The 12,348-nt window shown below is 38.4% G+C and overlaps 1 protein-coding gene across 1 annotated transcript in view; it reads left to right on the top strand.

Annotated features, from left to right (window-relative positions):
• LOC111155577 (MAM and LDL receptor class A domain containing 1) overlaps positions 1-12,348 on the top strand; it is a 757,926-nt gene that overhangs the window by 706,027 nt on the left and 39,551 nt on the right. The window contains exons 37-38 of the mRNA XM_022515825.1: positions 10,224-10,303; positions 10,393-10,489. Coding sequence (XP_022371533.1) covers positions 10,224-10,303; positions 10,393-10,489 — 177 coding nt within the window. The remainder of the gene's footprint in view (positions 1-10,223; positions 10,304-10,392; positions 10,490-12,348) is intronic.

Below are 12,348 nucleotides of genomic sequence, written 5' to 3'. Positions count from 1 at the left end.
GGATTCTCTTTATCAGATATATCATTTGAAAATATCTTCTTCCATTCAGTTAGTTGCGTTTTTGTTTTGTTGATGGTTTCCTTTGCTTTGAAGGAGCTTTTTATTTTAATGTATTTCCAATAATTTATTTAGGCTTTTGTTTCCCTTGCCTAAGATTTATCTAGAAAAGATTCAGTGGCCAATGTCAGAGAAATTAATATGTTTTCTTTACGAATTTTATGATTTGAGGTCTGACATTTTCATCCTGAGTTTATTTTTGTGTATGGTTTATGAAAGTGGTCCAGATTCATTCTTTTCCATATACCTGTCCAGATTTCCCAGTACCATTTGTTGAAAGACTTCTTTTTCCCATTGCATTCTACTGCCTCCTCTGTTGAAGATTAATTGACCTTGTTTAAGTGTGGGTTTATTTCTGGGCTCTTTATGCTATTCCACTAATCTGTGTGTATTTTTGTACAAGTAGCATACTCCTTTGATTACTATACCTTTGTAGTATATCTTGAAATTTTGGAATTGTGGTACCTCCATTTATTTTTTCCTTTTTTAAGATCACTCTGGCTATTTGGTTTTGTTTTGTTTTGTTTTTTTTTTTTTTTTTTTTTGGTTCCATACCAATTTTAGGATTGCCTGTTCTAATTCTGTGAAAAATGCTATTGGTATTTTCATAGGGATTGCATTAAATCTGTAGATAGCTTTGGGTAATATGAATACTTTCATAATATTTATTCTACTAATCCATGAATATGGAATATCATTCCATTTATATCATCTTCCATTTCTTGATCAAAGTGTGATAGTTTGTAAAATACAGGGAATACTTGGCTGGCTCAGTTGATAGAGCATGTGACTATTGATCTCAAGGTTGGTTATAAGTTCAGGCCTCAGGTTGGGTGTAGAGATTACTTAAAAACAAACAACAACAACAATAAAAAGTACAAATCTTTCACCTCTTTGGTTAAGTTTATTCCTAGGTATTTTATTCTTTTGGTGCAATTGTAAATGGGATTGTTCTCTTTCTGCTATTTCATTATTAGTGTATAGAAATGCAACAGAGTACTGTGTATTGATTTTTTATCCACTGACTTACAGAATTCAATGATCCGTTCTGGGTTTTTTTTTGTTGGTTTGTTGTTTTGGTGGAATCTTCAGGATTTTATATAGATAATATCATTTCATTTTCAAATAGTGAAAGTATTTTTTAATCTTCCTTACAATTTGGATGCCTTTTATTTATTTTTGTGTCTGATTACTGGGCTACAAATTCTACTACTATGTTGAGTTTTTCAGCACTGAGTATGATGTTGGTTGGGGTGTTTTTATATATCACCTTTATTATGTTGAGGTATGTTCCCTGTAGATGTACCAGCGCTTTAATCATGAATGAATGCTGTGCTTGGTCAAATGCTTTTTCTGCCTCTGTTGAGACACTCATTTGCTTTTTGTCTTTTCTTTTGTTGATGTGATGCATCACATGATTGGTGAAAACTGAACCACCCTTGCATCCCAGAGATAAATCCCACTTGATTGTGGTGTATAATTTTGATGTAATGAAGGATTCAGTTGAACAGTTTTACATCATGTTCATCAGAGATATTGGCCTCCAGTTCTCTGTCTTTGTAGTATCTTTATCTGGTTTTGGGAACAGGGTAATGCTGGCCTCGTAGAATTAGGTTGGAAAGTTTTCTTCCTCTTCTATTTTTGGAATACTTTGAAAAGAATAGGTATTAACACTTCTTTAAATGTTTGGTAGAAATCACCTTTGAAGCTATCTGGTCCTGGACTATCTTGATTCACTTCAGGGAGGTTATTTGCTTCTAGGAGTTCATCCATTTCTTCTAGGTTGACCAATCTGTTGGCCAATATTTTTTCATAATATTCTCTTATAATCCTTTGTACTTCTGTGTTGTCAGCTGTTACTTTTCCTTTTGTTTCTGATTTTACTTTTCTCTGTTAGTTGGCTAATGGTTTATCAATTTTGTTGATCTTTTAAACCAGTCAGCTCCTAGTTTCATCAATCTGTTATCTTTGTTTGGTTTTTAGTTTCTATTTTAAAAAAGTTTTTTGGGGGCACCTGGGTGGCTCAGTCGTTAAGCATCTACCTTTAACTCAGGTTATGATCCCAGGGTCCTGGGATCAAGCCCCGCATCAGGCTCCCTGCTCAGTGGGAAGCTGCTTCTCCCTCTCCTACTCTTCCTGCTTGTATTCCCTCTCTCACTATCTCTGTCAAATAAATGAAATCTTTAAAGAAAAAAGTTCTTCTCTTAAATAAAGGAAATCTTTATTTCCTTCCTTTGTGGAAGGTTGTGGGTTTATTTATTCTTTTTCTAGCTCTATTAGGTGTAAAGGTTGGTTGTTTTGAGATTTTTCTTGCTTCTTCAGGTAGCCCTATATAGCTATAAATACCTCTCTGAAAACAACTTCTGCTGCATCCCAAAGATTTTGACCATTGTCTTTCATTTTCATTTGTCTGCATGTATTTAATTTTCTCTATGCATTGTTGGTTGACCCATTCATTGTTTAGTAGCATATTATTTAATCCCATGTACTTGTTTTCTTTCCTGATTTCTTCTTGTTGTTTATTTCTACTTTAATAGCATTATGGTCCAAAAGATTCATGGTGTGACTTCAATATTTTGAATTTGTTGAGACTTGTTTTACGGCTTAATGTGTGATCCTTTCTGAAGAATGTTCCATGTGCCCTTGAAAGAATGTGTATTCTGCTGTTTTAGGATGGGATGTTCTGAATATATGTCTTAGATCCATATAATCCAATGTGTCACTCAAAGCCACTGTTCCCTTTTTGCTTTTGTCTGGATGATCGATCCACTGATGTACTTCCTTTGTGTTTGTTAAAAAGCTGCTTTTAGTGTATGGGTGCTTCCATGTTGTATAATTAGATCTTCTTGTTGGATTTTTCCCTTTATGATTATGTACTATTCTTGTCTTTTGTTACAGTCTTTGTTTTTGAGGGGCACCTGGATGGTGTGGTGGGTTAAGCATCTACCTCTTAGTTTTGGCTCAGGTTCTGGTATCTTAGCACTGTGAGATCAAACCCGGTATCAGGCTCTGTGCTCAGCATAGTGTCTGCTTAAGATTCTCTTCCCTTTTCCCTTCCCCTTCTGCTATGTGCTCTCTCTCAAATAAATAAGATCTTAAATTAAAAAATAATAAAGTCTATTTTATCTTGGGGTGCCTATGTTGCTCAGTTGGTTAAGCAGCTGGTTCTTGATTTTGGCTTAGTTCATGATATCAAGGTCCTAGGATCAAGCCCCACATCGGGCTCCATGCTCATCTGGGAGTTGCTTGAGGATTCTCTCGGTCTCCCCTCTGGCCATTTGTGCACACTCTGTCTCTAAAATAAATTTTAAAAAGATAAAGTATCTTCTCTGACACAGATATTATGACCCCAGTTTTCTTTTCACTCCCATTTTGCATGATAAATGCTTTTCCATCTTTTCACTTTCAGTGTTCATGTCTTCAAGTCTGAAATGAGTATTTTTTTTTAAAGATTTTTATTTATTTATTTGACAGACAGACATCACAAGTAGGCAGAGAGAGAGGAAGAGAAGCAGACTCCCCACTGAGCAGAGAGCCCAACGTGGGGCTCAATCCCAGGACCCTGAGATCATGATCCGAGCCGAGGCAGAGGCTTTAACCCACTGAGCCACCCAGGTGCCCCTGAAATGAGTATCTTGTACACAGCATATAGGGTCTTGCTTTTTTATCCATTCTGTCACCCTATGTCTTTAGATGGAGCTTTTAGTTTATATCCAAGAGTAATAGGTGCCACCCACTCTTGCATTTATATCCAAAGTAATTATTGCTGGTAAGTACTTACTGCCCTTTCACTTTTTGTTGTTTTGTAGTTCTTCTGTGTTCCTTCTCTCTTTTCTCTCATGGTTTGCTGGCTTTCTTGAGTTATATGCTTGGATTCTCCTTTCTCTTTACTTGTTGTTTATCTATTACCTGTTTTTAATTTGTGGTTACTGCTAAGTTTATATATAACATTTATACATGCAGTAGTCTGTATTAAGTTAATGGTCACTTAAGTTTGAAACCACGGTAAAAGCACTAAAATTTACTGTTCTCCTCCCCACATTTTAGGTATATGGTGTCATACTTTACCTTCTTTCATTTTGTGAATCCCTTGACTGATTTTTATTGATATACTTAATTTTACTGGTTTTGTGCTTCCTACTTTTCTTACTGCTGCCTACATTTTCCTTTCAAATCAAGGGGTCCCATTTTAATATATAAGACTGGTTTAATAGTAATGAATTCCTTTAACTTTTGTTTCTCTGAAAAACTCTTTAATCTCTTCCATTCTGAATGACAGTCTTGGTGGATAAAATATTCTTGGTTTTAGGTTTGGGTTTTGTTTTTATTTGTTTTCCTTTAGCACTTTGAATATATGATGCCACTCCCTTCTGGCCTGCAAAATTTCTGCGACGAAAGAAGTCAGCTGACATGGGGTTTCCCTTGTAGGTATCTGCTTTTAAAATTCTGTCACTGCTTTTCACCACTTAAATTACTTTATCTCTTGGTATGGAACTCCTTGGGTTGGCTTTATTTGGGGCTCTGTGCATCATGCATCTGGCTTTCTGTTTCTTTCCCCAGATTCAGAAAGTTTTCAGCTATTATTTAAATAAATTTTCCACCCCCTTTTCTCTCTTTTCCTTCTGGGATCTCTATAATGTGAATGTTATTACACTTGGTGGTGTTGCTGAGTGCCCTTAATGTTTTTTCTTATTTTTTAATTTATTTTTTTTCTCCTGTTCAGCTTGACTGCTTTCCATTACTGAGTCTTCCAGGTCGCTGATTCATAATTTTCCTTCCCCTAGTCTACTGGTTATTCCCTCTACTGTATTTTTAATTTCATTTATTTATTCGTCTCTTATGGCTTCTTTTTTGTTTTCCATCTCTCTGTTGGAGGTGTCACTGAGATCCTCTACTCTTTCCTCAAGTTCAGGGAGTAACTTTCTGACCATTACTTTAAATTCCCTATGAGGCATATTATCTCCATTCTGGGTCGTTCTTTTACTGAGATTTTGTTCTTTTCTTTCATTTGGGACAGATTCTTCTGTCTCATTTTGTCTAAATCACTCTTCGTATTTCTCTGTGTTAGGATATTCAGCTATAGCTCCTTCTCTTGAAAGTAGTGGCTAGATGAAGAGGTCTTGTAGTGTCTTGCCATGCTATGTTCACCAGAACCTGACACTTCAGAGATGTAGCCTATAGTACCGCATGTACCTACCACTGTGTCAGAGCCACATGTGTCTTCATTCCAGTTGGCTCGTCTTCTGCTGTGGGCAGCAACTGGCCCTTCTATTGAAGGACCAGGCAGGGGTCACCTTGAGCTGGATCAGATCAGGAATTTTTTTCCGAGCCATAATAGCCCCTGAGTGATATCTCCAGAGAAGCTTTCATTGGTGGGCACAGCCTATATTCAGAGTAGATGCCTGCCCCCAGCCCACTGCTGTGGCTACAATTGAACTGGTAGATGTGTGTTTTTTTGTTTTTTCCCTCTCCATAGTGCAGGAGTTACTTTGAAGTAGTGCTAGTGGCTGTCTGGGCTGCTTGCACACTGCTATGCTTTGGATGGACTCTAGCCAAGGGCATATTGAACAGGACAGGTCTGCAAGAGAACACAGGGGTTACACATCAGTGTCAGCAAGGTTTGTGCAAGTCTACTATAGGAGGAGTCCTGTAGCTGCTTTGGAAAACTCCTGCCAAAACTCCTGCCAAGGAGGCAGGTGTGCAGGAAAATTCAGAGGCTGGGTGAATGTTGTTAGCTCACTTGCACTGTTCCAGTCTGTGGGAGGGGACCTGTGGCTGCTTTGGAAAACTGGTGAGAACTGGTTTGAGCAGGTGGGGTCGGGCCACTAGCTAGGTGGAGAGTAATCAAGTTGCACCAGTTCCTGCAGGTATTGTCGTATCTGGGCTGCGGGGATGGTGCCACCCACTCTTGTTCTTGGAACAGTCTCCCAAAGATCCCTGCCCCTCTAAGATATGTTCTGAGATTAGGATATAAATCTTCCTATATACCTTAGGTGTTTTTCAAACTGCTGCTTCTATACTGCATCTCAGGGAAGCGGTTATGCTGGTCGCTTTAAGGGCGGGACTCTGCTGCCTATCCCCGGGCTCTGGCTCTCCCACAGCTAAACCGGCTGTTTTTTTTTTTTTAAATATTTTATTTATTTATTTGACAGACAGAGATCACAGGTAGGCAGAGAGGCAGGCAGAGAGAGGAAGTGGAGCAGGCTCCCTGCTGAGCAGAGAGCCTGATGCGGGGCTCGATCCCAGAACCCTGGGATCATGACCTGAGCCGAAGGCAGAGGCTTAACCCACTGAGCCACCCAGGCGCCCCTAAACCGGCTGATTTTTAAAGTTTCAAGTGTTAAGCCCCAGTGATTATGAAAATGCATGAAATTAGACCCTCTGGTTTTCAAAGCCAAATGTTATGGGGATTTATCTTCTCAGTGAGGTTCCCCTGTGCCTGGGGTGTCTGGTGTGCTCCTCTCCCCTCCACATGTGTGATATCCCTCCTCAAAACACACACTTGCAGGTCAGTTTGGCTCCCAACCAGACCTCTGACCTTCCTACCCTCTTCAAAATGGTCTTTTCTCTATATTTATCTGTGGAGAGTCTGTTCCATCAGTCTGGGTCATTTTCTGCTTTATCTGTACTTTACATGGGTGTTATCTACTTGTATCTAAGGGATGAGGTGAGCTTGGGATCCTTCTACTCTGCCAACTTACCTGGAAGTTTCTCCCATTGTTATTTTTCACTGGTATTCCAAAGTATTTTCCACTGGAATTTATTTTTTTTTTAACTATCCATTTTTTTAAAGATTTTATTTATTTATTTTTAAGATTTTATTTATTTGACAGAGATCATAAGTAGGCAGAGAGACGGGGGGAAGCAGGTTCCCTGCTTAGCAGAGAGCCCGATGCGGGGCTCGATCCCAGGACCCTGGGATCATGACCTGAGCCGAAGGCAGAGGCTTCAACCCACTGAGCCACCAGGCACCCCATCCACTGGAATTTATCTTAATAGGCACATTCAAGCACTTACAATTTGTTTAAAATTGCAATTTGCCTAAATATTGCTGTAGTTCTGATCTGACACCAGTGAAGTGGAACTTCAAAATCTAAAGGAGCCAAAATAACCCTGGAGGAAAAAGTGTCCCCTATTACTAGGTACACAATGTCTGTGCATGTGAAAACTGGCATGTAGATTCAATGTTAACTAAGGAATGACAAAGAAACATCTTGTGAGTGACAAGAGTAAAAAAAAAAAAAAAAAAAGTTTCAGAGACATCAAAACAATTTATCCTGTATTTTTACTTTTAAAAAATAAGGGAATTTTTTCCTACAGTTTCTCCCTCTCCCTTTAACACATTTTGCCCATTCCCTACTGCCCACCTCTCTGGCAAGTATTGTCTGTTCTCTTTACCTAGAGGTCTCTGACATTTGTTTATTCATTTTTTTTAATACTCCACATATAAGTGAAATAATTTGGTATTTGTCTTTCTCAGTCTGACTTATTTCACTTAGCATTATACCCTTTAAATACACCCATGTTGTTGTAAATGGCAACTCTTAATTCTTTTATATGGCTAACACACACTCACACACTACATCTTCTTTATCTATTCATCTTTTATGGACACTTAGGTTTCTTCCTTGTCATGGCTATTTTAAATGATGTAGCAATAACTTAATGGTTCATTTATCTTTTAAAATACTGTTTTTGTATTCTTTGCGTAAATTGCCAGTACTGGATTTACTGAATCATAAGATATTTCTATTTGTAATTTTTTGAGGAAACTCCATACTGTTTCTGTAATAGCTATACCAATCTGCCTTCCCACCAACAGTACACAAGGGTTCCTTTTTTTTTTTTTTAGAACATCCTGGCCAATACTTGTTTTTTTCTTCTTTTTGATTCTAGCCCTTTTGACAGGTGTGAGGTGATATCTATTGTGGTTTTTCCCTGTATATCCCAAATGAGTAGTTGATGCTGAACATCTTTTCATGTGTGTGTTGGCCATCTGGATTTCTCCTATGGAAAATGTCATGACTTGACAGTGAGGACCTGAATGGTCAGGTCCTCTGCCCAATTTTAACTGAACTGGTTTTTGGGTGTTGAGTTGTAGTTCTTTATATAGTCCGGATATTAATTCAGATGTATCATTTGCAAATATCTTCTCCCATTCATTAGGTTGTGTTTTTGGTTTTTTGATGGTTTCTTTCCTTCACTGTGCAAAAGCTTTTTTTTTTTTTTTTTAGGCTTTATTTTGGTGTTTTCCTGATAGCTTAATTTTGCTTTTATTTCCCTTGCCTGAGATTTGTCTAAAAGAATGTTGCTAAGGCCAATGCAAAGAAATTACTGCTTATGCTTTCCTCAGCGTTTTATGGTTTCAGGTCTCACACTTATATCTTCAATCAATTTTGAATTTATTTTTGTGTATGGTGTAAGAAAATGGTCCAGTTTTATTCTTTTGCATGTAATGTCCAATTTTCCCAGAATCATTTATTGAAGAGACTTTCTCCCAATGTATATACTCTTGTCTCCTTTTTCATAGATTAATTGACCATATAAGTGTGGGTTTATTTCTGGGCCATTCTGTTCTATCTGTCCAAGTATTTTTGTGGCAGTACCATACTGTTTTGATCACTACTTCTTTGCATTATATCTTGAAATTCAGGATTTTATTTTTCAGTACTGTTCTGCTTTTTTAAGACTGCTTTGGCTATTCAGGGTCTCTTGTGGTTCCATATAAATTCTGGTATTATTTCTTCTAGTTCTGTGAAGGAAAGAAGGCATTCTTTTTATTTTATTCTTTTTTTTTTTTTTTTTAACTTATTTGAGCCAGAGTGAGGAAGAGAGAGAGCACAAACAGAGGCATTGCAGAAGGAGAGGGAGAAGCAGGCTCCCCAGTGAGCAAGGAGCCTGATGCAGGGCTTCCATCCCAGGACCCTGAGATCACAACCTGAACCCAAGGCAGGTGCTTCACTGACTGAGCCATCCAGGTGCTCCTATTTTATTTTTAAGATTTTATTGATTTACTTGAGAGAGAGAGAGTACAAGACGGGTAAGAGCAGAGGGAGAGGGACAAGCTGACTCTGTGCTGAGCGCAGAGCCCAATGCAGGGCTCAGTCCCACGACCCTGAGATCATGACCTGACTGAAACCAAGAGGCAGGCACCCAACCTACTGAGCCACCTAGGTGTCCCAGAAAGAAGGCTTTCGTATAGATCTTCTTGAAACTCTAAGCTTTTTATATTTAAAGAAGCTACTGCTTTTGTGCAGAAATTGCTATTAAGCATTCAAATTTTCAAGTTCAAAAAGATTGAGGGAAAATAGAACTGTATTGAAGAAGCATTGCTTGTAACACACAGCTTCAGTGCATACGTATTCAAAAGCTACCTTTTAATCCTATCTGTGAGATGTACTATGAACTTGGTAGAAAATTCAACTAAACAAATATAAATAATTTGTATCCTGTTATTTCTGATAAAAAAAATGAATACATAAGCTTTCACACTCACACACAAACACACTATACCAGAAAAAAATCTGACATATTTACTGCTTAAAAATAAACCTGATTTCCTTTTGAGATATAAGCTAATCCCCATTTCGGAATGTTCTGAAAGGAACATTCTCCCAGTTTTCCAGGTTTCATTATGCTGTCCCCAAATAAAGCAAAATTAATTAAGTCATAGTACTGCAGGTATATCCAATGATGTTATTAACCTGGTTTCAAATCTATGTACCTGAAGGATCATCCTGATGTAGTGATAAATATACTGTCTGATTTATGTAAATACGTAATTTTAATATTTCCATCAATATTGAAAAAAATGTTCGTTAGTGAAAAATACTAGATTTTAGCTTTGAGACAAATGAACAATAAAATAGTGGATTGGACGTTCATAAAAATCAAATCAATACTGAAAATAACAAAAGAGCATGTGAAAGCTAAGTTCCCACCTTACAGATAAAATCAAGGTTATATTTTTAAAAATCATCTCAATTATGAAAATAATAAAAATTTAATTTTTTTGTTCTTATTTAATATTTTTGGTTTCTTATCAAAGTTACCCACATTCCTTGTATTATTATTTATTGGCACTCATCATTTTATTCCATTATAATGCTGCTAAAATAGGTTTCTACTTTTTTAAATTTAAATATCACATTTTATCTCCTTTTCAGATGTGGACAAGGATGGAAAGGAAATCGATGCCACATCAAGGTTAACCCTTCCCCTGCAGATTTCACATACACTCAGAATAGTAGGTGATACTGTGACTAATTGCTTAAATTTGGAATTTTAAACGTTTTTCACTGCATACTTATCTTTTTAATTGGTTTGAAATTCCAGATATATGGACTTTCCTGGGCATTGGATTAGCTTTCCTGATGATTCATATTATAGTCGCAGTTGTGTGTTTTCTTGCAAACAGAAAAGTACCAGTCAGGTAAGTGATGCCTTTGATTGCTAAATAAAATATACTGTGGCAGAACAATTTTCTGAAACATTTCAGTTCCTTCATTTTTCTTTCACTTCATTTATATGCAGGTGACTTTAGTGTTTCTACGCTTTGTGGATTTCTTTCCTTCTGGGCAGAATGTAGGAGCTACTTAACAATAATCATTCTTCTTTTTTCAGTAAAAAGCCTTAAGTTTACTTTCCACATTGTGTTAAAAGCAGTTTTGATGACAAGAAAGGGAATGTGGCATTCTCCACAGATTAAGAGACATGAGGGTATCAGTGTCCCCCTTGCTGGTGGCACCTGGAGAAGGCAACAGAACTGCAAATGAGATGCTCTCTTGGCCCTCCCAGTGAACTCTAAACATCAGTGTTTCAGGTCAAGACTCCCAGGTTCTAGGTAATATACAAAACAGAGACCAGGAGTTGTTGTACCCAAAAGAACTCATGCAATACCAAGAGGACCCCAATTACTGGAGGGAGAGAGCCCAAGAGGATAGTGGAGTAGGAGGATCCCAAGCTCCCCTTCTTCTCTCCTAGATAACAAACACATCAGTGCAACTAACCCAGAAAAAGACTCGAAGACTGGCAGAACAGGCTCTGTACAGTTAATTCTAGAGCATCAGCGACATCAAAAATGGTGGGAGGCACAGAGAAACAGTCAAGAACCAAACTCCCACAAGATTAAACTACACTGGAAAGACCAGTCCCCCTAACATTTTACTCCAAAAATGAGCAGAGCTTAACTTTTGGAGTTTTTATAACTAGCAGAGCTTAAAACTGGGTACTTTAAAAATCAGTAGGCTTTACTCTGGAAGAGCTAGAAGGCAATAGGAAACAGTTGCCATCCTTAAAGACAGAACATAACAAACAACCCAGCCAAAATATAGCAAAGCAGCAGCAATCTGAAAATTACTTGGGGCATGCATGAAGTAGATTTCTTTACTAATCTCAGAATGCATGCGGCAAGGGCAAGGATTTTTAGGAGACTTATCTAAGAACATAAGAACTGGCAGGTGACATTTCTACCTCCTGGCAGCTTAGACAACCAGACACCTTCAAGAATGAACATGAACACTCGTTATCTAGCTTGCTAACACTGTATACCCTACCCCACATTCTCCTATGGATCTGGCCCCATCATACCCACCCAGCTGGGCAGGAGTCATTCCAAAGCAGTGCCTGTCAAAACTCATTCTACAAGTAGCCCTGCTAGGAACTAGTGACATTCCTCACCTACCCTGCTAACACCACATGCCCTGCATTCTACTGCAGACCTATCCCATCCAACCTGCTCCACTGGGGAAGAATCCCTCCGTAGCAGCTTCTGACAAGTATCATCCTTCAATCAACTACAATAGTTCAAAGCACCACTCCAAAGTGACTCCTGCCCTGGGGAGCTGGGGAGAGGGGAAGATAACCATACACACCAGTTCCACTGCAGCCCCATCAGGGGGCTAGGGATAGACATCTGAAACGACTGCCAACACCATCCACCAACAAAAACCTCATGGGGAACAGCACAAGGAAAAAACCCTGTAGTTCAGGTCACTGCAACCCCAACAGACCAGAGGCAGGTATTTGGTTTTAGTGAAGACCCCACAAACCAATGAAAACCTCTCAGGAAATGATGCAGGAAAAGCGTCCTACAATTTGATGCTACCACAGCCCCAGCAAATGGGCTGATGCTAGGCATTTGGTCTGAACCAACTTAAAGCCCAAGGTAACTACAGATTGGCCCTTCAACAGCACAAGGATCATACCTTACCCAGAACAGAGAAAGGGGGCCATTGTAGCCAACTGGACAGAGGGCAAACAAGGCTCAGCTACAACAGGATGCATGCAATA

This window comes from Enhydra lutris, unplaced genomic scaffold (assembly GCF_002288905.1).
Source record: "Enhydra lutris kenyoni isolate GAN:26980312 unplaced genomic scaffold, ASM228890v2 scaffoldscaffold42, whole genome shotgun sequence".
Classification (NCBI taxonomy): Eukaryota; Metazoa; Chordata; class Mammalia; order Carnivora; family Mustelidae; genus Enhydra; species Enhydra lutris.
Note: the sequence above shows the minus strand (reverse complement) of the source record. Positions and strands in the feature narration are given on the sequence as shown.